This window comes from Coccinella septempunctata, chromosome X, assembly GCF_907165205.1.
Source record: "Coccinella septempunctata chromosome X, icCocSept1.1, whole genome shotgun sequence".
Classification (NCBI taxonomy): Eukaryota; Metazoa; Arthropoda; class Insecta; order Coleoptera; family Coccinellidae; genus Coccinella; species Coccinella septempunctata.
In genome coordinates, this window is record NC_058198.1 from 17,713,893 (window position 1) to 17,740,581 (window position 26,689).

The 26,689-nt window shown below is 36.7% G+C and overlaps 1 protein-coding gene across 1 annotated transcript; it reads left to right on the plus strand.

Moving 5' to 3' along the window:
* The first annotated feature begins 522 nt into the window (after positions 1-522).
* On the plus strand, positions 523-26,259 carry LOC123322289. Its single transcript, XM_044910230.1, has 3 exons — positions 523-1,718; positions 2,211-2,891; positions 26,234-26,259. The coding sequence occupies exons 1-3, from the start codon at positions 665-667 to the stop codon at positions 26,257-26,259; spliced, it is 1,761 nt and encodes a 586-aa protein (XP_044766165.1). The 5' UTR covers positions 523-664.
* Positions 26,260-26,689: the final 430 nt, after the last annotated feature.

Genomic DNA, 26,689 nt, shown 5'->3' on the forward strand with positions numbered 1-26,689 from the left:
GTGGACAATACATACTGTTCTATGGTGAAGGCAAATTCCAGTAAAGCGCAGTCGCGTGCTCTCCAACCGCAAATGTCATTCGAGCATCCGCATCCGCGAATAGTTGTAAACAATCCTGAAAACCAAGAGTCTGAACCAACTATTAGGACCAACGATTTCTCATTATCGAACTCCATTATGAAAGACACTGATAACAATCTAGAATGGTCTACAGTTGAAAGAAAGAAAGGAAAACGAGAATCAAGAAATAGCAAGAAAATATGTTATGGAACTAAAACTAACTGTGAAGATAATACAATCAAGGGTGCCATCCGTAGACGGTGGATTTATGTTGGGAAAATCGCAGGAAAACAGGTCTCGGAGCAAGATATACGGTCTTTCTTGGGAGATATGGATGATAACGAACTTATAATTGTGAAAAAACTCAACACTATTGGGCAAAACTCCGCTTTAAGCATTGGCTTACCAGGCGACACAGCTTATAATAAGATTTTTCTTTCTGGCCTGAAGGTGTCGTTCTTAGGGATTTCTCTTTCGACCGAAATTTTTTACGGAAGAGCAGAATGAACCAGAACAGCTAAATTCATCTATCAAATTTGGTAAGTCCAAACCCACCAGGGACTTTAGCCTTGTTCACCAGAATGTTCAGTCTTTGGGTACAGCTATGAACGGCCTACAGCTAATGGCTCAAGAGGAAAACTCAGACGTAATAGCTATTACAGAACACTGGAAGTCCAAGGATGAACTTCCTGTCTACAAGATAATCGGATACAAGTTAGTTTCAAGTTTCTGCCGTTCAAGAGGGAGACATGGTGGATGTGCAATCTACATCAGAGAAGAACTGAAATTCACTGAAAGGTCGGACTACAATCTTATTAGTATACCAAATGTCATTGAGTGTTCTTCAGCTCAAATTCATTCAAATAATCATAAAATACTGATTATATGTGTTTATAGGCCTAATTCCCAACCTTTGGCAGATGTGGATCTGTTCTTAGAGAAACTTAAGACTCTTCTAGAGAAATGTACACTTGAGAGAGCTCCTTTCATTTTGGTGGGAGATTTCAACCTGGACATCCTGTCAGGATCTCATGACAGTGTTGGGTTTATATCACTCCTGGAGAGTTTCAACTTGGAACCCTTGATTCGTCAGCCCACACGACCCTCATCGGGAACCTGTCTGGATAATGTTATAACCCCCCTGGTGGGGCAAGCTAAGGTGATCGAACATCATATATGTGACCATTCCGCCCTGAAATTCACTTCCAACCTCAATTTCACTACTGATCGCAGAATAAAGTCGGTCAAGAGGAGAATAATAAATGATGAGTCCACCGATATCTTCCTCCAAGAGCTGTCTCTGTTGAGTTGGGATGACATCTTTGTAAATTCATCTGACCCTAACCATCTTTGGAATATATTCCATAGCCGATTTTTTCAGACATTTGATAGATGTTTTCCTAAGGTAACCATTCATCCTTCAACATCCAGGAATAACTTCAAGCTAACACCTGAACTAATAAACATGAAAAAACATCTCGACTTATTATACATACTTTCTTTCTCTAGATCTGAATTGAAAGACACGTATAAGTCAGTGAAGAAACATTATGATAGTCTCCTGTCGAGGGCGAGGAGGGACCACTTCAGTTACTTCATAAGAAACTCTGAAAACAAGTCAAAAGCCTCCTGGAAGGTGATAAATTCTCTTACAAAAAGTAAGACTTCTCCGGCTTCTTCTTGTGATCTGGACGATTCTTCCTTGTGTCCGAATGAGTTCAATAATTTCTTCGTTGATTTTCCTACTGCGCTGACTGAAGGTCTGGAGAGAGGTTCTAGCACAGAGCGGGACAGACTTGATAAATCCTTCTATATGTTTGATGTTACACATGATGAAGTTCGGAAAACAGTTAAAGCTCTAAAAAATTAACTTTCATGTGTCTATGACGAGATACCAATCAAGATACTCAAATTATCGATTGAATTCATTATTGCACCCCTTTGTTTTATAGTTAACTGCTCATTCAAAGAGGGAATTTTTCCTGACCAACTCAAGATTGCTATTGTGAAACCCTTGTATAAAAGGGGTCCTGTTGATGATCCCAATAGCTATAGGCCTATCAGCATTCTGTCTGCTTTTTCCAAGGTCTTCGAAAAAATATTGACCAACAGATTACTGAATTTTTTCTATAAATTTGATGTGATTTCAGCTTGTCAGCATGGATTTGTGAGAAACAGAAGCATTGAAACTGCTACTTATGAGCTTATTAATGAAGTCTTAGTTTCCCTTGAGAGTGGTGAGGTGCCTATGGGACTATTCTTAGATTTAACAAAGGCCTTCGATTGTGTGGAGCATGAAAGACTGCTGGAGATCCTTGATGACTGTGGAATAAGAGACAATCAATTAAAGTTAATAGATAGCTACCTTACATCTCGCAAACAGATAGTTGTTATGGAGGTTGATGGTGAATTAGTCAAGTCAGACAGAAGAGAGAATAAGATGGGCGTTCCTCAGGGAAGTATTCCGGGACCTATTCTTTTTATCATCTACATCAACAAGTTACCTAAGGCAAAAGTCTCAGCTAAGTATTCTATGAGGATGTTTGCTGATGACACCAACTATTTGCTAAAATCTTCGGATATAGTGTCAGCTGTTGTGGACTCGAACAATGTTTTGAAGTCTGTGGGTGATTGGTTTCAAGATCACAATCTTATCTTAAATATTGACAAGACACAGTGTATTTTCTTCTACACTGAAAAATCCAAACTGAACTATCCTTCATCAGTGAATATTGCTAATAGCAATGTTGTGGTCAAACATAGTGTTGTATTTTTGGGACTTGTTTTAGATAGACACTTGAAGTGGGGACCTCATACTGAACAACTTAGATGTAGGCTCAACTCCATTTGTTATATGCTCTTTATGTTAAGGGATCAGATTGATTTTGACCTAATGAAGATTATATATTACTCTAATTTCCAGTCAATTATGTCCTATGGGATTATTTTTTGGGGTAACTCTTCCCATGTAGGTAATTTATTCATAGTTCAAAAGAGAGCTTTAAGAACTATGCTCAATCTGGGCTTTAGAGAATCTTGTAGGGGTTTATTCAAAAGTAATAATATTCTTACCATATATGGACTTTACATATATAGATTACTGATTTTCTTCCGCAATCATAGCCGCTATTTTGAGTTACTGAGTTTCTGAAACCAGAATGCTACCAGAAGAATGTTTCCATATTCAGTTCCATCCCACAAGACCTCATTAAGAGGCAAAAACCGTTGAATGTATGTCAATATCTTTATTCAATATATTGCCCTCTCAAATTAGAAAACTTTCATGCCCTTCCAAATTCAGAAAATCTTTGTACACTTTAATCTTGAATTGTGAACCATATGATATTTGTGAGTTCAAAGAATTTTGTAAAAACCAATGATATTGTATATTTGGCTTTGACATGTTCCATTTTTACAAACTTTGTAATTATCTGGAATCAATAAATACTATTACTATTACTATTACTATTACTATATGAAAACCAACAACTGTTGATTTGTTTGTCCACTTTTATATCAATGTGTATTATGTTCCTGAATTAATTTCGTTTGTTTTGAGTTATTTCATCCTCTCATTTATTGAGACATTGGTTCACTATAACCAGGATAATTTCCAATCCTGCTTTTTTTTGTCATTCAAGAACATTGTTCTAGGGATTCATCTACTATTTATATCCTACAGATAATTGGAAAAATTTGCTCTTTTCAGTTTCACTAGTTATAATGGCGTCATAGATCTAACGCTACGCTACGCACCGTAATTTTTTATATTGTTTTCTCATTATTCTATATGCCAGCTTCAGTTCTCTCGCGAATATTATTATTCCAGTTTCAACCTCAAGAAAAAGGCTACTGCAACCAAAATTTTTCGTTATTTTCTCTAATAAATTTCAGCAATCCATTTTAAGAAATTCATGACGGAAGGAAGTAACTTTTTTATTCGGTTTTTCGAAGTTTTCCATGAGCTATATGGATGTGTAGAGGATGTTTCATTGAAATGAATTAATTTCAAAAGAAATTACCTGAGCCTGAAACAAAGAACAGTTTACATTGACGAATATAATAGACAGATAGAATAGAAATCAACGTTCATACTTAATTATCGAAATCTCATTTCTCTTGACAAATACAAAGGGGATTTATCTGTAAAAAAAACCAGAACAATATCATGGAAACCAAAAAAGTGCCATAACTGATCTACGGGACTACTATTTCTTGATAAGCAAAAAAAAACCCTATTCAAAACCATTGACGTATTGAAGTATACAGTAAAATATTTGTTACTTTGACTAGGTGACAGGTACAGAATAACACAGGTACAGTATAACCAATACAATAAACCATCCCTCAACATTTCCGCCCGCAACGGACCGATTTGGTCATAATTACTACCTGCGAAAACAAGGAATTGTATAGCAGGAACTTTGAAGTATTTTGAAATAAGATATTTGATTGTTGATGCATTTTTCGGAAATATTGCAATTAATTATCGATTTATGTTCGAACCCCAGCATCTCAAAATAAAACTTTTTTCTATAAAACGGCCTTTTAAAAATCATTTTGAATATTTTCGATAGCCGGATCAGCATAGAAATCATAAAATATATAATCTAAACAGCAAATGAAGTTGGACGGCTGAAAACTTGCATAAGTATGACTATGTCTAATTTCGACATTATTTTGGCGATATTTTATTTTCACTTTACTGAATGTCACTTGCAATGGTTATTTTTTTTTTTTAATATCTTCTTTTCGTACTGGGCGTGGATATAATTTCCGATTTTCGTCTTAAATTTTGGAGATAGTGAGGCCTTACAAATGTTTTAGTGTGACTTTCGGACTAATATCAAGTTATTTCCGTATAATTCCCCATTTTGAAAAACGATAGCAGAATATTCCGTATCCAGGAATACCTTGTCAATTTTGGGCATAGTAAGGATAGGATGGATCATAATTCGACTAAAATAGAGGTTTTCATTTAAACAAATTTTTTTCGATGAAAGTACGAAACGAAAGAATTTTTTGGTGGATATGCTGTTAAAAATACATTATGACTTCGACAACAATTCCTGAATGTTGCACCATTCCATCGTTAAAGCATACTGAAAGCTGGAAATCTTGGAAAATTCAATGTCATGTCACCAGAGTCACATGTTACTCGATGGGGAATCCATGCCGTTTTTCAAGAAACCAAGTTTTTAACTCTTATAATATGAGAATATTTCATTTTAATTATATATTTATTTATTTATTTATTTATTTATTCATTATTATATACTCAAAATTTTTCGGTTTCCCGGTTAAGACATTGAAAAGGAAATTCATGAAGTAGATAGCAGTGCTCCGTATAATTAATGTGAAAATAAAAAATAACGATTCTAACCTACATGGATTTCTGCATATACATCAGAGTCGTTAAATCTATTCAGGGACATTCTTTCTATAGTTTTTATTTCCTCAGGAAAAACGTGTATACCATCTACAACGTGAATGTAAATGATGAAAAAGAATTCTCTAGAAATTATTAATTTTGAAATATTGTTTGGAGCAGCGAGATTTGAAACAAACTTAAGAATTGAAATACTAATGCGCTTTAATACTTGCTTATCCAGATAGTTATTATCTGTATCGAAAACTTATACTTTTCAATTGTTGATATTTTATCATTTCATAATATCAGAAACGTTTGAAAAAATAAACAGTAATATAGTATATTCTATCTGCAAGAAAAATACTCTGGACAATTATCATTTAAATTCGCATATGTTTCATAAACTCATAATTTTATAAAACACTCTATAATTTTAGGTATTTTTAGTGTTAGGCTCAAGTATCACAAAATAACAAAATATTTTATATGTTCTTTTTAGGTATCATAAATAATGAATTGAACACAATAAGTAAAATATCGCAGGAATTTGGACAGGTTGAAAAACAATCTCTTATGAATTCGCCAACGTTTCGGAACTATTTTGTTCCTTTCTCAAGGCTCATCATACAACTAATAAAAGTAACACTTTAAAATTGGTCATAGGAAGTTAAGGATAAATCAACAAACAGTCCGACGTGTGACAGTTAAATCGAACGAATGTAATACGTTGATTCCATAGAAATTTTAAGTCACAGCAATCTAATATCGAATCAGACGACGGAACGGGCAATTGGGTGGTGGGGTGCTAAGGAGGGATGGTAGAAGGGCTATATAACAGCGGAGTAGATGTACAAAGTATTCAGTTGTGAATGTGCTTCGTGCTGCAAATATTGTGTTGTGGTTTACATTTTTTAACTTTGATACTATCGAATTTTATCGTTTCATACTTAAATATTTTTTTCATTGTGGAAGACGAGATGGACAGAAAGAAGATCTTGAGAATGAGATTGGAAAAATTGAAGTCTAAACAAATTGACTTGAGGAGAACAGTACAAATCAGGAATTTTCTGAAGTCACATGTAGGAGAACGAAAAAGAGGAAAAGTTCCGCAGAAAAAATCCGACACTCACTCTGCAAGAAGAGAAGGTAATCAAGATGAACATAGCCAAAAAGTCGTGAAGAAAATAAATTCCGATGTTGGAGAAAAAAAGCAGTATGTGTCGAACGGAAATCTGAGAAAACGCTTGACGAGGTCTTTCATTCTGAAGGAGATTCTGAATACGACATCTATTAGAAGAAAAGAAGATCCTAATATCAAACTTTTCAATGTAAATGACTACATTGAGATTTTTAGGAAGAAGGAGAAACCTATAAAATGAAAACTTTTGTAGGATTTTTAACTCCAGCCCGCGCTCTATATTCAAAATGAAATATTAACTTCGAAAAAAATTGAAAATTGTTAGATGTAGAGAAAAGACAACAGTACTGTTTTAAGTACTATGCGTAAAAGACTGAACGCTCCTTGACCTGCGATCAAGAAATAGAAAATTCATAATATTGGAGTGCAAGTCTGATATTTGAATTTACGGCATATTCTTAATGAAACATAAATTTCGAAAACAAATAAAAATTGATAGGGGATCATAAAAGTTGACAGTTAGTACTGTTTCAAGTACTATGCAAAAAAAATCCACTGAACGCTTCTTGACCTGCTATCAAGCAATAGGTTGTGTATGAATTCAGAGTGCAAGTCTGCTATAATGAATCATTTATGATATAGAGTGTATTCTAAATGAAACATTAGGTTTGAAAAAAAATTAAAAATTGTTAGGTGTACTCAAAAGACAACGTTAGGTCCCGTTCCAAGTACGGTATAAAAAAAATTAAAACTTCAAAATATGACCAGATATACTAATTATCAGTAAAAATTAAGTAGGAGGATATCAAATAAGTGAGCAGTCGACATTTTTCTAGTCCAAACTTCATTTTGATGTCTTCCGAGAATCCTTCAACCATTTTCAGCATCAGTTGCATTTGTTTTTTGGTAGATGCGAAGAGTTTCAAATCGTCCATGTAAAGGAGATGATTCAGTTTCATCATAGTTCTACTCCCGCTCTTGATGGAAAATCCGTAGTCCGTAGAATTCAATCTATGAGACAAGGGATTCAGGGCCATGCAGAACCACAGAGCGCTCAGCGAGTCTCCTTGGAAAATTCCGCGTCTTATTGGAATAGGTCCTGTTGTAATGGAGCAATCTGCTGCTTTCATTTGGAGACTAGTACGCCAGGTTGACATGGCGTTTTTCAGGAACTTAACAATATTGGGATCCACCTTGTAAATCTTCAAGATCGTCAAGAGCCATTCGTGAGGTATAGAATCGCATGCTTTTTTGTACTCTATGTACGCAGCGTAAAGATTCCTTCGCTTGGAGAACGCTTGATTGCAGATAACTGAATCTATTATTAGTTGTTCTTTGCATCCTCGGCTGTCTTTGGTGCATCCTTTCTGTTGCATGGCGATGATGTTATTCCTTTCGCAATGGTTGTGAATTCGGTTTGAAATGCACGATGTGATTAATTTGTACATCGTTGGAAGACATGTGATTGGTCGGTACTTGGATGGGTCTTCTGTATTCCTTTGGTCTTTAGGTAACAAGAATGTTGTGCCATGTGTAAGGAATACTGGCATTCTTTCAGGATTTTCAATGACATCATTTATTGCGGAGGTCAATTTGTCATGCATGATCCTAAGTTTCTTGATCCAGAAGTTCTGTAATCCATCAGGCCCAGGTGCTTTCCAGTTGTGCAGTCCTCTGATAGCTGATTTTACTTCTTCAATTGTGATCATGTCATGCTGCATCGGCTCATATTTTATAGCTTCAGATTTTTCATCTTCAATCCATCCGGTATCTCCATTGAAGTGAGGTTTCGTTGATAATTGTTCGGTCCAGAATTGTTCAATGGCTTCCTTTGGTGGTAACTTTCCATTCTCTCCATCCGACGATGTGAGTGACCGGTAGAAAGATTCTTCCGACTTTTCGAATGAATTATTGTCTCTTTTCCGGCTATAATTGCTTTTATATCTCCTCAGGCGTTCTGCATACAGACTTAATTTTTGCTTCAGAGTGTCGAGGCAATGGTGAGCTGTAGCATTCTCCGTCTCTCGTTCTGTGTGTGTCCTGTTTCTATCCATGATCTCTTTGGCAGCTTTCACAACCTTTCTTCCTCGATTCCCGTTCAAGTACTCCGTCAGTCGTCCAATGTCTCTTCTTAGCCTTTCTGTTTTGTGTTGAAGACGTTTCTGCCATGCTGGCGCGTGTAATTTGTGTAATTTTGGACCATCATTGCTCGTTCGGCGAATTTTTGCCCCTATGGTTTTCGCTGTCGTTAGCGCTGCACAGTGAAAAACTAGATGCAGATATTCCAATGAACTTCCGTTCTGTAGGTATTCAGGTAAAACGTCCTTATTCAAGATGTCGATTATAAGTGACAGTTTCTTGGATGTATTGAGCCGTGGAGGTGCTACTCGATGAAGAGGATCTGTTCCTTCCAGTTCGGCAAAGTATCTCCTCATGTCAGAGTCAACTTGTTGGCGGAGCTCTTCCCTATCGTCCTGGTGTTCAGGCTCACTTGCGTTGCAAGATGGACTTTCAGTATCAGTTACTTCTGCCTGTTGTTGCCCAGGCATGTGAATTTCATCAGAGATGTTGGTGTTATTCTATTATGTTATGACTTTAGCCTTGCGGCTTTCACACTCCTCTCCAGAGGAAAATTCACTTATCCCAGATATCTGAGATATCAAAAGGATTAAGCTCTGTTGGAGCCCTTTCCAGGTTTTCGGGCTCGTGGTGGTGGTGGGGTTCGGGTCGCTCCTCGGCTTCCTGCTGTAGGTTGGATTCCTGCTCCACCCGCACTTCCTGTCGGAGCAGACGGTGTTCCTCTGCATTCCTCATGTACTTGCGTACAGTTCTCGCCGTTCCGAGCAGTACCGCCTTCTGCATGACTTTATAAATATTTTCGTCCAACTGAAGTTTTCTCAAGTTCTCCAGTAGTTTCTTCGGTATCACGCCTGTAGATGAAATGACAATAGGGTTGGTCTTTATATCTTTCAGCTTCCACTGTCTTCTGGTTTGTTCCTCGAGATCTCTGTATTTTGAAATTTTTTCAGTGTGTCTATCTAGAAGATTGTTATTATTTGGAATTGCCACGTCGATGAATAGTGCTGTGTCCTCATCCTTATTGAGCAATATGAGGTCTGGTCTATTGTGGTTATTTTCCGGTCTGTGAGAACAGTGCGATCCCAGTAGAGCTTGTGATGTTCGTTTTCCAGCACAGCATCTGGATGGTAATTGTAATAAGGAATCCTTTTCGAAGTTAGAAGTTGGTGTTTTAGTGCCAATTCTTGGTGAAGAATCTTGGCAACAGCATCATGTCTATTTTTGTACTCCGTGCCCGCGAACTTCTGACATCCCCCGGTGATGTGCTGGATAGTTTCATGTGTCGCACAGCCATAACGACAGCTATCGTCCGCCACTGAGGCATCCTTGGCGATGTATCTCATGTAATTTCTTGTTGGAATCACCTGATCCTGGATGGCGAGCATGAAGCCCTCTGTCTCAGGAAACAACCTTCCGGAAGTCAGCCAGTAGTTCGACGCAGATATGTCGTCGTAATCATGGTTGACCTCATTCTGGTGCCTCCCATGCAAAGGTTTGCCAATCAGTTTCTGCATTTTACTTTCTGCAGAGTGTTCGACGGTTTCCAAGTGATCCTGGTGTAGCTTTAACGGTGTAGATGTATCAGCAACACAAACTACTCGATGGAGTTCTGACGAAGCTGCCTTGCTCAAGAAATAGTTTCGAAGTCCTTCAATTTCCTGGGACATACGGTTGGACAAATCAACAATTCCTCTACCCCAAAGATGTCGTGGCAGCTCTGTCCGTTCTATTGAGCTTTTGGGGTGATGTTTATTGTGTTTAGTCAGCATCGTCCTTATTTTTCTCTGTAAAGCTGCTAAATCGGTGGTCGTCCAAGAGATAATACCAAATGAATAGCTCAGCGCCGAGCAAGCGTAGGTGTTAATCGCTTTTATCAGATTCTTGCTGTTAAGACCAGTTCTCATTATCCTCCTCAATCTTCGGGTAAACTCCTCCGTTAATTCTTTCTTCATCTGAGTCTGATTGATTTTTCTTGCCTGTTTTATGCCTAGATACTTGTATGTGTCTCCTTCCTTTAATGCTTCAATTTCTGCACCTTCCTTGAGTTTGAACGTACCATCTTCTATTTTCCCTCTCGTTAAGTTTTGCAGTCGACATTTTTCTAGTCCAAACTTCATTTTGATGTCTTCCGAGAATCCTCCCACCATTTTCAGCATCAGTTGCATTTGTTTTTTGGTAGATGCGAAGAGTTTCAAATCGTCCATGTAAAGGAGATGATTCAGTTTCATCATAGTTCTACTGCCGCTCTTGATGGAAAATCCGTAGTCCGTAGAATTCAATCTATGAGACAAGGGATTCAGGGCCATGCAGAACCACAGAGGGCTCAGCGAGTCTCCTTGGAAAATTCCGCGTCTTATTGGAATAGGTCCTGTTGTAATGGAGCAATCTGCTGCTTTCATTTGGAGACTAGTACGCCAGGTTGACATGGCGTTTTTCAGGAACTTAACAATATTGGGATCCACCTTGTAAATCTTCAAGATCGTCAAGAGCCATTCGTGAGGTATAGAATCGAATGCTTTTTTGTAGTCTATGTAGGCAGCGTAAAGATTCCTTCGCTTGGAGAACGCTTGATTGCAGATAACTGAATCTATTATTAGTTGTTCTTTGCACCCTCGGCTGTCTTTGGTGCATCCTTCCTGTTGCATGGCGATGATGTTATTTCTTTCGCAATGGTTGTGAATTCGGTTTGATATGCACGATGTGATTAATTTGTACATCGTTGGAAGACATGTGATCGGTCGGTACTTGGATGGGTCTTCTGTATTCCTTTGGTCTTTAGGTAACAGGTATGTTGTGCCATGTGTAAGGAATACTGGCATTCTTTCAGGATTTTCAATGACATCATTTATTGCGGAGGTCGATTTGTCATGCATGATCCAAAGTTTCTTGATCCAGAAGTTCTGTAATCCATCAGGCCCAGGTGCTTTCCAGTTGTGCAGTCCTCTGATAGCTGATTTTACTTCTTCAATCGTGATCATGTCATGCTGCATCGGCTCATATTTTATAGCTTCAGATTTTTCATCTTCAATCCATCCGGTATCTCCATTGAATTGAGGTTTTGTTGATAATTGTTCGGTCCAGAATTGTTCAATGGCTTCCTTTGGTGGTAACTTTCCATTTTCTCCATCCGACGATGTGAGTGACCGGTAGAAAGATTCTTCCGACTTTTCGAATGAATTATTGTCTCTTTTCCGGCTATAATTGCTTTTATATCTCCTCAAGCGTTCTGCATACAGACTTAATTTTTGCTTCAGAGTGTCGAGGCAATGGTGAGCTGTAGCATTCTCCGTCTCTCGTTCTGTGTGTGTCCTGTTCCTATCCATGATCTCTTTGGCAGCTTTCACAACCTTTCTTCCTCGATTCCCGTTCAAGTACTCCGTCAGTCGTCCAATGTCTCTTCTTAGCCTTTCTGTTTTGTGTTGAAGACGTTTCTGCCAGGCTGGCGCTTGTAATTTGTGTAATTTTGGACCATCGTTGTTCGTTCGGCGAATTTTTGCCCCCATGGTTTTCGCTGTCGTCAGCGCTGCACAGTGAAAAACTAGATGCAGATATTCCAATGAACTTCCGTTCTGTAGGTATTCAGGTAAAACGTCCTTATTCAAGATGTCGATTATAAGTGACAGTTTTTTGGATGTATTGAGTCGTGGAGGTGCTACTCGATGAAGAGGATCTGTTCCTTCCAGTTCGGCAAAGTATCTCCTCATGTCAGAGTCAACTTGTCGGTGGAGCTCTTCCCTATCGTCCTGGTGTTCAGGCTCATTTGCTTTGCAAGAAGGACTTTCAGTATCAATGTCTTCTGGGTGTTGTTGCCCAGGTATGTGAACTTCATCAGAGGTGTTGGTGTTATTCTCCATTGCTAGCGGACGCTGAAGTTCTCGTTTAATTGCGTCGATTCGGGCCGTTGGTACTAGTTCATTTCTCAGAATTACGCGGTACTGGTCTGCCACTCGTTGTTCAGTGACATTGACATTTTGCGCACAATAGTTTCATTCATGGACGTTGTCCACTTCATGCGCTTTCTCACTTACCCCGCTTGGGTGAGCACTGGCTGAATATCCTGCGCAGCACCTTCAGCGGTTCGAGTCGGCAATTGAATTGGACTCGTTGGTTGCTGTTGTTGCTTTGGAGCTGTAGCTTGTTTTGCAGCAGGAGCCCGCTTCCTCAACATCCTGCCACCGACGTCCCGCATGCTGTCATGTCCAGCGCCGGCTCCAGACATGCCCTGACGATCCCCAGGCAGCGACTTGTTTCCGAGGCTTCTCGTAATCACCATTTTCATGGGTTTGTGCTCCCCTTTCTCGGTTTGGGTGAGGGGTAGAGAAATGAGAGCAGAAAGAGCACCCCTATGAAGGATGTGAAAGAGAGAGGAAGAAGGAATGGGAATGGCCTGCGGACAGCAGGCGTGGCTGGCTGCACCGTCTACGTCGTTACGATGGCTACCTGGCAGGCCATCTACCAGATAGCTGCCAGGCAGGCCAGACATTATTATTATTATGACTTTAGCCTTGCGGCTTTCACACTCCTCTCCAGAGGAAAATTCACTTATCCCAGATATCTCAGATATCAAAAGGATTAAGCTCTGTTGGAGCCCTTTCCAGGTTGTCGGGCTCGTGGTGGTGGTCGGGTCCGGGTCGCTCCTCGCCTCCCTGCTGTAGGCTGGATTCCTGCTCCACCCGCACTTCCTGTCGGAGCAGACGGTGTTCCTCTGCATTCCCCATGTACTTGCGTACAGTTCTCGCCGTTCCGAGCAGTACCGCCTTCTGCATGACTCTATAGATATTTTCGTCCAACTGAAGTTTCCTCAAGTTCTCTAGTAGTTTCTTCGGTATCAGACCTGTAGATGAAATGACAATAGGGATGGTCTTGATATCTTTCAGCTTCCACTGTCTTCTGGTCTGTTCCTCGAGATCTCTGTATTTTGAAATTTTTTCAGTGTGCCTATCTAGAAGATTGTTATTATTTGGAATTGCCACGTCGATGAATAGTGCTCTGTCCTCATCCTTATTGAGCAATATGAGGTCTGGTCTATTGTGGGTTATTTTTCGGTCTGTGAGAACCGTGCGATCCCAGTAGAGCTTGTGATGGTCGTTTTCCAGCACAGCATCCGGATGGTAATTGTAATAAGGAACCTTTTTCGAAGTTAGAAGTTGGTGTTTTAGTGCCAATTCTTGGTGAAGAATCTTGGCAACAGCATCATGTCTATTTTTGTACTCCGTGCCCGCGAACTTCTGACATCCCCCGGTGATGTGCTGGATAGTTTCATGTGTCTCACAGCCATAACGACAGCTATCGTCCGCCACTGAGGCATCCTTGGCGATGTACTTCATGTAATTTCTTGTTGGAATCACCTGATCCTGGATGGCGAGCATGAAGCCCTCTGTTTCAGGAAACAACCTTCCGGAAGTCAACCAGTAGTTCGACGATTATTATTATTATTATTATTATATACTCAAAACTTTTCGGTTTCCCGGTTAAGACCTTGAAAATGAAATTCATGAAGTAGATAGTAGTGCTCCGTATAATTAGGGTGAAAACAAAAAATAACGATTCTGTACTTATATATAGGAACCTACATGGATTTCTGCATATACATCAGAGTCGTTAAATATATTCAGGGACATTCATTCTATAGTTTTATTTCCTCAGGAAAAACGTGTATACCATCTACAACGTGAATGTAAATGATGAAAAAGAATTCTCTAGAAATTATTAATTTTGAAATATTGTTTGGAGCAGCGAGATTTGAAACAAACTTAAGAATTGAAATACTAATGCGCTTCAATACTTGCTTATCCAGATAGTCATTATCTGTATCGATAACTCATACTTTTCAATTGTTGATATTTTATCATTTCATAATATCAGAAACGTTTGAAAAAATAAACAGTAATATAGTATATTCTTTCTGTAAGAAAAATACTCTGGACAATTATCATTTAAATTCTCATATGTTTCATAAACTCATAATTATATAAAACACTCTATAATTTTAGGTATTTTTAGTGTTAGGCTCAAGAATTTGGACAGGTTGAAAAACAATCTCTTATGAATTCGCCAACGTTTCGGAACTATTTTGTTCCTTTCTCAAGGCTCATCATACAACTAATAAAAGTAACACTTTAAAATTGGTCATAGGAAGTTAAGGATGAATCAACAAACAGTCCGACGTGTGACATTTAAATTGAACGAATGTAATACATTTATTCCATAGAAATTTTAAGTCACAGCAATCTAATATCGAATCAGACGACGGAACGGGCAATTGGGTGGTGGGGTGCTAGGGAGGGATGGTAGAGGGGCTATATAACAGCGGAGTAGATGTACAAAGTATTCAGTTGTGAATGTGCTTCGTGCTGCAAATATTGTGTTGTGGTTTACATTTTTTAACTTTGATACTATCGAATTTTATCGTTTCATACTTAAATATTTTTTTCATTGTGGAAGACGAGATGGACAGAAAGAAGATCTTGAGAATGGGATTGGATTCTGGTACTAGGATTAATGAAAGTATTAAGACAAATACATTGATGAAGTTAAGCTCATGTTCTCCACCAGGTAGTGTGTTCGATTTTGTGCCCATTAATGAAGACGATGTTAAGTCTGCTCTGGGAGAGGTTGGTTCAGGGTCGGTTGGTTCCGATGGTATTGGAGTGGGCCTTCTGAGGCTCATTGCGAATGAGATTCTTCCTGTGCTCTCACATATCTACAATATTTCAATTCAAACTGGCATTTTTCCTAGTGCATGGAAATATGCTAAAATCATTCCCATACCTAAGTGCCAAAATCCCACGAGTCCAGGGGACTTTAGACCCATTTCCATACTCCCTACTCTATCTAAAATTTTTGAAAAGATCATTAAAGGCCAAATTATTAACTATTTGAATAATAATAAATTATTGACAATCAAATATCTTATTTCAAAATACTTCAAAGTTCATGCTATACAATTCCTTGTTTTCGCAGGTAGTAATTATGACCAAATCGGTCCGTTGCGGGCGGAAACGTTGAGGGATGGTTTATTATATTGGTTATACTGTACCTGTGTTATTCTGTACCTGTCACCTAGTCAAAGTAACAAATATTTTACTGTATATTTCAATACGTCAATGGTTTTGAATAGGGTTTTTTTGCTTATCAAGAAATAGTAGTCCCGTAAATCAGTTATGGCACTTTTTTGGTTTCCATGATATTGTTCTGGTTTTTTCTACAGATAAATCCCCTTTCTCTTGACAACGTGAATGTAAATGATGAAAAAGAATTCTCTAGAAATTATTAATTTTGAAATATTGTTTGGAGCAGCGAGATTTGAAACAAACTTAAGAATTGAAATACTAATGCGCTTCAATACTTGCTTATCCAGATAGTTATTATCTGTATCGATAACTTATACTTTTCAATTGTTGATATTTTATCATTTCATAATATCAGAAACGTTTGAAAAAATGAACAGTAATATATAATAGTATATTCTTTCTGTAAAAAAAATACTCTGGACAATTATCATTTAAATTCGCATATGTTTCATAAACTCATAATTATATAAAACACTCTATAATTTCAGGTATTTTTAGTGTTAGGCTCAAGTATCACAAAATAACAAAATATTTTATATGTTCTTTTTAGGTATCATAAATAATGGATTGAACACAATAGGTAAAATATCGCAGGAATTTGGACAGGTTGAAAAACAATCTCTTATGAATTCGCCAACGTTTCGGAACTATTTTGTTCCTTTCTCAAGGCTCATCATACAACTAATAAAAGTAACACTTCAAAATTGGTCATAGGAGGTTAAGGATAAATCAACAAACAGTCCGACGTGTGACAGTTAAATTGAACGAATGTAATACGTTGATTCCATAGAAATTTTAAGTCACAGCAATCTAATATCGAATCAGACGACGGAACGGGCAATTGGGTGGTGGGGTGCTAGGGAGGGATGGTAGAGGGGCTATATAACAGCGGAGTAGATGTACAAAGTATTCAGTTGTGAATGTGCTTCGTGCTGCAAATATTGTGTTGTGGTTTACATTTTTTAACTTTGATACTATCGAATTTTATCGTTTCATACTCAAATATTTTTTTCATTGTGGAAGACGAGATGGACAGAAAGAAGATCTTGAGAATGGGATTGGAAAAATTGAAGTCTAAACAAATTGACTTGAGGAGAACAGTTCAAATCAGGAATTTTCTGAAGTCACATGTAGGAGAACGAAAAAGAGGAAAAGTTCCGCAGAAAAAATCCGACACTCACGCTGCAAGAAGAGAAGGTAATCAAGATGAACATAGCCAAAAAGTCGTGAAGAAAATAAATTCCGATGTTGGAGAAAAAAAGCAGTATGTGTCGAACGGAAATCTGAGAAAACGCTTGACGAGGTCTTTCATTCTGAAGGAGATTCTGAATATGACATCTATTAGAATAAAAGAAGATCCTAATATCAAACTTTTCAATGTGAATGACTACATTGAGATTTTTAGGAAGAAGGAGAAACCTATAAAATGAAAACTTTTGTAGGATTTGTAACTCCAGCCCGCGCTCTATATTCAAAATGAAATATTAACTTCGAACAAAATTGAAAATTGTTAGATGTAGAGAAAAGACAACAGTACTGTTTTGAGTACTATGCGTAAAAGACTGAACGCTCCTTGAACTGCGATCAAGAAATAGAAAATTCATAATATTGGAGTGCAAGTCTGATATTTGAATTTACAGCATATTCTTAATGAAACATTAATTTTGAAAACAAATAAAAATTGATAGGGGATCATAAAAGTTAACAGTTAGTACTGTTTCAAGTACTATGCAAAAAAAAATCCACTGAACGCTTCTTGACCTGCAATCAAGCAATAGGTTATGTATGAATTCAGAGTGCAAGTCTGATATAATGAATCATTTATGATATAGAGTGTATTCTAAATGAAACATTAGGTTTGAAAAAAAATTAAAAATTGTTAGGTGTACTCAAAAGACAACGTTAGGTCCCGTTCCAAGTACGGTATAAAAAAAATTAAAACTTCAAAATATGACCAGATATACTAATTATCAGTAAAAATTAAGTGGGAGGATATCAAATAAGTGAGCCTTCGAATAAGAGCGATAAATAAACGAAATCAACTCAGATATAAGAAAACCAACAACTGTTGATTTGTTTGTCCACTTTTATATCAATGTGTATTATGTTCCTGAATTAATTTCGTTTGTTTTGAGTTATTTTATCCTCTCATTTATTGAGACATTGTATCACTATAACCAGGATAATTTCCAATCCTGCTTTTTTTGTCATACAAGAACATTGTTTTAGGGATTCATCTACTATTTATATCCTACAGATAATTGGAAAAATTTGCTCTTTTCAGTTTCACTAGTTATAATGGCGTCATAGATCTAACGCTACGCTACGCACCGTAATTTTTCATATTGTTTTCTCATTATTCCATATGCCAGCTTCAGTACTCTCGCGAATATTATTATTCCAGTTTCAACCTCAAGAAAAAGGCTACTGCAACCAAAATTTTTCGTTATTTTCTCTAATAAATTTCAGCAATCCATTTTAAGAAATTCATGACGGAAAAAAGTAACTTTTTTATTCGGTTTTTCGAAGTTTTCCATGAGCTATATGGATGTGTAGAGGATGTTTCATTAAAATGAATTAATTTCAAAGAAATTACCTGAGCCTGAAACAAAGAACAGTTTACATTGACGAATATAATAGACAGATAGAATAGAAGTCAACGTTCATACTTAATTATCGAAATCTCATTTCTTTTGACAAATACAAAGGGGATTTATCTGTAAAAAAAACCAGAACAATATCATGGAAACCAAAAAAGTGCCATAACTGATCTACGGGACTACTATTTCTTGATAAGCAAAAAAAACCCTATTCAAAACCATTGACGTATTGAAGTATACAGTAAAATATTTGTTACTTTGACTAGGTGACAGGTACAGAATAGCACAGGTACAGTATAACCAATACAATAAACCATCCCTCAACGTTTCCGCCCGCAACGGACCGATTTGGTCATAATTACTACCTGCGAAAACAAGGAATTGTATAGCATGAACTTTGAAGTATTTTGAAATAAGATATTTGATTGTTGATGCATTTTTCGGAAATATTGCAATTAATTATCGATTTATGTTCGAACCCCAGCATCTCAAAATAAAACTTTTTTCTATAAAACGGCCTTTTCAAAATCATTTTGAATATTTTCGATAGCTGGATCAGCATAGAAATCATAAAATATCTAATCTAAACAGCAAATGAAGTTGGACGGCCAAAAACTTGCATAAGTTTGACTATGTCTAATTTCGACATTATTTTGGCGATATTTTATTTTCACTTTACTGAATGTCACTCGCATTGGTTATTTTTTTTTTAATATCTTCTTTTCGTACTGGGCGTGAATATAATTTCCGATTTTCGTCTTAAATTTTGGAGATAGTGAGGCCTTACAAATGTTTTAGTGTGACTTTCGGACTAATATCAAGTTATTTATTTTTTGGTGAGTTGGAGTTTGTATTGGACGAAATTTTTGCTTGTTATTCGGATGTGATCATGATGGGGGACATGAATAATTGCATGATTCAGAATTCTGCCCGTTCGAAGGCGATGAGGAACATATTGGAATCCTATAACCTAAAACTAGTGAATAACAGGCCCACGCATCACAGTGCTACCTGTGATACGTTACTCGACTTGTTTATAACGTCTATACCTAACAGAGTGGTTGCCAGTGGACAACAGCATGCTTATCAATTTTCTCGTCATGACCTGGTGTTTGCTGGATTTAAACTCAAATGCCCTAAACCTAAGCCTCGAGTTATTAAATGTCGAAATTTAGGAGGTGTCGATCTGGCGAGGCTGGTTCAAACTGCGAGGGCTGCTGATTGGGAATCGGTTTATCAAGCTCCTACTTTGGATGCAAAGGTGGCTTTTTTTAATGAATTAATATTAAAAATCTACGACGAATTAGCGCCCCTGAAACTCATTAAGTTTAGACATTCTCCATGCCCCTGGTTAACTGAAGAGATCAAGAATGCAATGAAATGTCGTGACAGGTTGAAGGCCTTCTACATCGCGAATCCTACCGAAGTAAATAGGGAACACTATCGTACTGCGAGGAACACTTGCAATCGGATGTGCAGGAGTGCAAAGAGAGATTATCTCCACGAAAATCTTAATGGCGCACCACCAAGGAAGGTCTGGCAGACTTTGCGCTCAGTTGGGGTGGGCGAGAGGCACAGCCCACCTTGTGCAAATTTTGATCCCTCTCTGCTTGCCCGGCATTTTGCGAATTCTGGTACTAGGATTAATGAAAGTATTAAGACAAATACATTGATGAAGTTAAGCTCATGTTCTCCACCAGGTAGTGTGTTCGATTTTGTGCCCATTAATGTAGACGATGTTAAGTCTGCTCTGGGAGAGGTTGGTTCAGGGTCGGTTGGTTCCGATGGTATTGGAGTGGGCCTTCTGAGGCTCATTGCGAATGAGATTCTTCCTGTGCTCTCACATATCTACAATATTTCAATTCAAACTGGCATTTTTCCTAGTGCATGGAAATATGCTAAAATCATTCCCATACCTAAGTGCCAAAATCCCACGAGTCCAGGGGACTTTAGACCCATTTCCATACTCCCTACTCTATCTAAAATTTTTGAAAAGATCATTAAAGGCCAAATTATTAACTATTTGAATAATAGTAATCTTCATAATTGCTACCAGTCGGGGTTTCGCCAAAAACGCAGCACGACAACTGCCCTTACTAAAATAACTGATGATATCAGCGTGGCCATGGATAATAAACTACTCACTGTTTTAGTTCTCTTAGACTTTAGTAAGGCCTTCGACTCTCTCGACTTCGATATACTTTTGGCCAGGCTGCGTCTGCTGGGTTTTGCTGAGCATACCATAGCCTTCTTCTACTCTTATCTGAAGGATCGCGAAATATCCGTTGAGATAGATGGCAGCTCCTCTGATTGGGTGACTGTGTTTTCAGGTGTTCCGCAGGGGAGCGTGTTGGGTCCTCTTTTATTCTCTATTTACGTCTCCTCACGGACTGATTCCTTGGACATTAAATTTCACCTTTTCGCAGATGACCTACAAATATACATCCACACTTCCGTTGAAGATTTCTCGGCTAGTATCGAAAATTTAAACAGGAATCTCTTACGACTGTCTGTCGTCGCTGAGAGCTTAGGTCTGACTCTAAATACTACCAAAACTAAGTCGATCATTATCGGTACTAAACGAAACTTGGGTTTGATCGACAAAGTAAATAATAAAATTGTCCTCAACGATGTTGTTGTTCCCTACTCCAATGAGGTTAGAAACCTTGGTATCTTATTGGACGAAACTCTATCCTGGAATAATCAGATTGCTTCTATCAGTTCAAGAGTCTTCTGTATCTTGCATCAACTCCGACTTTTAAACAACTTCTTGCCCTTCGAAACCAGGAAAACATTATTCTTCTCTCTCGTACTTCCTATACTCGATTATGCTGACGTAGCCTAAATGGGTCTCACAAACACACAGCTGATGAAACTGGAGCGGTTACAAAATGCAGGTGTACGATTTGTCTACAACTTAAGGAAATTTGATCATATAAGTCAATTCAGGCAAAATATGGGATTGCTACCCATCAAACAACGTCGAATTTGGCATCTTCTTTTACTGGGGTTCAAGGTGTTGAGGTCCCGCGAGCCTGAATACCTGTATGATGGTCTTAGTCTTCTGGGAGATGGGGTCCGTCAGACAAGGGCACTCTATAACTTGACCTTGAGGATACCACTCCACTCGACTAATGTTTGCTCGAATAGCTTCACAGTTCTGTTTCCCCGGCTCTGGAATCGCCTCCCTCCGGATATCGTTCGGAAGGTAACTTACCTTTCATTTAGGTTTTTCCTCAGGAGATATTTAAGTGCTTCACCCATCACACTTACTTGATACCCATGTTTAATATGGTCCCTTTCTTCGGCGACGTCTATCCTTCTCCCTCCCATTCCCCTTTCTCCCTATTTTGGAGCAGGTTGAACTGAATTTAAGTTAGGTCAGGTATTCTTGTTTTTAGATATAAGTTTCTTTAATAGATTATTTCTGGTTGGCAGGAAGAAATTGCATGGCGATATGTCCACCTTTTGCACAATTCTATAAAAATGTATGAAACTTGTTTTAATGCAATAAAGAGTTCAATAATAATAATAATAATAATTTCCGTATAATTCCCCATTTTGAAAAACGATAGCAGAATATTCCGTATCCAGGAATACCTTGTCAATTTTGGGCATAGTAAGGATAGGCTGGATCATAATTCGACTAAAATAGAGGTTTTCATTTAAACAAATTTTTTTCGATGAAAGTACGAAACGAAAGAATTTTTTGGTGGATATGCTGTTAAAAATACATTATGACTTCGACAACAATTCCTGAATGTTGCACCATTCTATCGTTAAAGCATACTGAAAGTTGGAAATCTTGGAAAATTCAATGTCATGTCACCAGAGTCACATGTTACTCGATGGGGAATCCATGCCGTTTTTTAAGAAACCAAGTTTTTAACTCTTATAATATGAGAATATTTCATTTTAATTATTTATTTATTTATTTATTTATTTATTTATTTAATTATTTATTTATTTATTTATTCATTATAATATACTAAAAACTTTTCGGTTTCCCGGTTAAGACCTTGAAAATGAAATTCATGAAGTAGATAGTAGTGCTCCCTATAATTAGGGTGAAAACAAAAAATAACGATTCTGTACTTATATATAGGTACCTACATGGAATTCTGCATATACATCAGAGTCGTTAAATCTATTCAGGGACATTCTTTCTATAGTTTTATTTCCTCAGGAAAAACGTGTATACCATCTACAACGTGAATGTAAATGATGAAAAAGAATTCTCTAGAAATTATTAATTTTGAAATATTGTTTGGAGCAGCGAGATTTGAAACAAACTTAAGAATTGAAATACTAATGCGCTTCAATACTTGCTTATCCAGATAGTCATTATCTGTATCGATAACTTATACTTTTCAATTGTTGATATTTTATCATTTCATAATATCAGAAACGTTTGAAAAAATAAACAGTAATATAGTATATTCTTTCTGTAAGAAAAATACTCTGGACAATTATCATTTAAATTCGCATATGTTTCATAAACTCATAATTATATAAAACACTCTATAATTTTAGGTATTTTTAGTGTTAGGCTCAAGTGTCACAAAATAAAATATTTTATATGTTCTTTTTAGGTATCATGAATAATGGATTGAACACAATAAGTAAAATATCGCAGGAATTTGGACAGGTTGAAAAACAATCTCTTATGAATTCGCCAACGTTTCGGAACTATTTTGTTCCTTTCTGAAGGCTCATCATACAACTAATAAAAGTAACACTTTAAAATTGGTCATAGGAAGTTAAGGATAAATCAACAAACAGTCCGACGTGTGACAGTTAAATTGAACGAATGTACTACGTTGATTCCATAGAAATTTTAAGTCACAGCAATCTAATATCGAATCAGACGACGGAACGGGCAATTGGGTGGTGGGGTGTTAGGGAGGGATGGTAGAGGGGCTATATAACAGCGGAGTAGATGTACAAAGTATTCAGTTGTGAATGTGCTTCGTGCTGCAAATATTGTGTTGTGGTTTACATTTTTTAACTTTGATAATATCGAATTTTATCGTTTCATACTTAAATATTTTTTTCATTGTGGAAGACGAGATGGACAGAAAGAAGATCTTGAGAATGGGATTGGAAAAATTGAAGTCTAAACATATTGACTTGAGGAGAACAGTTCAAATCAGGAATTTTCTGAAGTCACATGTAGGAGAACGAAAAAGAGGAAAAGTTCCGCAGAAAAAATCCGACACTCACGCTGCAAGAAGAGAAGGTAATCAAGATGAACATAGCCAAAAAGTCGTGAAGAAAATAAATTCCGATGTTGGAGAAAAAAAGCAGTATGTGTCGAACGGAAATCTGAGAAAACGCTTGACGAGGTCTATCATTCTGAAGGAGATTCTGAATATGACATCTATTAGAAGAAAAGAAGATCCTAATATCAAACTTTTCAAAGTGAATGACTACATTGAGATTTTTAGGAAGAAGGAGAAACCTATAAAATGAAAACTTTTGTAGGATTTGTAACTCCAGCCCGCGCTCTATATTCAAAATGAAATATTATAATAACTTCGAAAAAAATTGAAAATTGTTAGATGTAGAGAAAAGACAACAGTACTGTTTTAAGTACTATGCGTAAAAGACTGAACGCTCCTTGACCTGCGATCAAGAAATAGAAAATTCATAATATTGGAGTGCGATTCTGATATTTGAATTTACAGCATATTCTAAATGAAACATTTATTTTGAAAACAAATAAAAATTGATAGGGGATCATGAAAGTTAACAGTTAGTACTGTTTCAAGTACTATGCAAAAAAAATCCACTGAACGCTTCTTGACCTGCAATCAAGCAATAGGTTATGTATGAATTCAGAGTGCAAGTCTGATATAATGAATCATTTATGATATAGAGTGTATTCTAAATGAAATATTAGGTTTGAAAAAAAATTAAAAATTGTTAGGTGTACTCAAAAGAAAACGTAAGGTCCCGTTCCAAGTACGGTATAAAAAAAATTAAAACTTCAAAATATGACCAGATATTTTAATTATCAGTAAAAATTAAGTAGGAGGATATCAAATAAGTGAGCCTTCGAATAAGGGCGATAAATAAACGAAATCAACTCAGATATATGAAAACCAACAAATGTTGATTTGTTTGTCCACTTTTATATCACTGTGTATTATGTTCCTGAATTAATTTCGTTTGTTTTGAGTTATTTCATCCTCTCATTTATTGAGACATTGGTTCACTATAACCAGGATAATTTCCAATCCTGCTTTTTTTGTCATTCAAGAACATTGTTTAAGGGATTCACCTACTATTTATATCCTACAGATAATTGGAAAAATTTGCTCTTTTCAGTTTCACTAGTTATAATTGCGTCATAGATCTAACGCTACGCTACGCAACGTAATTTTTTATATTGTTTTCTCATTATTCCATATGCCAGCTTCAGTACTCTCTCGAATATTATTATTCCAGTTTCAACCTCAAGAAAAAGGCTACTGCAACCAAAATTTTTCGTTATTTTCTCTAATAAATTTCAGCAATCCATTTTAAGAAATTCATGACGGAAGAAAGTAACTTTTTTATTCGGTTTTTCGAAGTTTTCCATGAGCTATATGGATGTGTAGAGGATGTTTCATTAAAATGAATTAATTTCAAAAGAAATTACCTGAGCCTGAAACAAAGAACAGTTTACATTGACGAATATAATAGACAGATGGAATAGAAGTCAACGTTCATACTTAATTATCGAAATCTCATTTCTCTTGCTTCGGTTTTCACAGCAATTGTTGATTCCAATATTTGGCGAGACGGCAGTACGGCAGCGAAATCGAGAATTTTTTCTTGGATGAACAAAATTACACCCAGTGAAAGAACCCTGATGAACGATTCAAAAGAATTCAGTAAAAATACAACAAATGATCGTTAAACTCACCTTTTAAAACGTGTTCTGAAAGCACGAAATCTAATTTTTAATCGATATGTGACTAATCAGTAAGATCACTAGTTTTTATTCGGAAACAAATCCTCTTTCGAAATTATGATCGTGGACGTTAGTCTTCATATAGCATCTGACTGAATTCTTCAAGAAATCCGTACGCTTCGCGATAAGTTTTTTATGCAATCTCGAATACACATGCCATCTCCAAACAAACATCTCCCCAATATTAAATCACACATAGGAAACTATAATACCAGTTTATGGATTACAAATGATTTGCGTTTCCTTGTACAGATGGTAGAATATACTAAACACAATGCTGGAGGAATTAATTCATCAAATTCATTCTTTCAATACCTGATTATAATTTTGTAATGCTACAATTTCCAGCATTCAGTATGCTTTAACGATAGAATGGTGCAATATTCAGGAATTGTTGTCGAAGTCATAATGTATTTTTAACAGCATATCCACCAAAAAATTCTTTCGTTTCGTACTTTCATCGAAAAAAATTTGTTTAAATGAAAACCTCTATTTTAGTCGAATTATGATCCATCCTATTCTTACTTTGCCCAAAATTGACAAGGTATTCCTGGATACGGAATATTCTGCTATCGTTTTTCAAAATGGGGAATTATACGGAAATAACTTGATATTAGTCCGAAAGTCACACTAAAACATTTGTAAGGCCTCACTACAGTGACGGCTCTTGCCCATAAGGTGTGGGTCGGCCCGATCCAGGATATACAGGGAATATCCTGGAAATTTTTTCAACCAATAACTGGAAATGAAAACGCGGAATATTCAATTTTATGTCCCAAAAATAAGTGCAATCAGAACTCAATTGACATGTTTTTCAGCATCTTAATGTTAAGTTATTGGTTGAGAAACTATTAACAGATAGAAGAAGAAGTTAATTTAAAAGCAATTGGTGGGTTTCAGCGTCTTCAATTTGAGTGGTTGATCAATATTGAAGAAACATTAATTTTATTCCAGACTTATGTCCCACCCTGCAGATATAATCTGATTTCCTTTATACAACCGCAGTGTATAAAAGTTTAGGCTTGTTTTTGGAGAAAGAATGTACTACACTTCTTTGTTTTTGCCAAGCTTTTCAATAATAGTTTTATTCTTCTTCGGGGTCTTTCTGTGAATACCGATAACAAATTCGTTACAACACAAAACTTCAACGTCAATACGAATCAAAATTTTAACACATCTCCAATTTTGATTTTGAGTGATAATGTAATAAATTTTTCTTTCTCTATTTCACCATTCCTCCTTCTACTATCACATGATCTTGTGACAGGGTGCAAAGTTTGTTTCGATTTGCTACCACTCCAATTATTCAACAATCCAAGAAATTTAGATTCCACTCAGATTATCAAAATTTACGAAATGAATCGAAGAAAACTGATAAACACGTACGTGTATCCCTTTCTCTTATTCTAC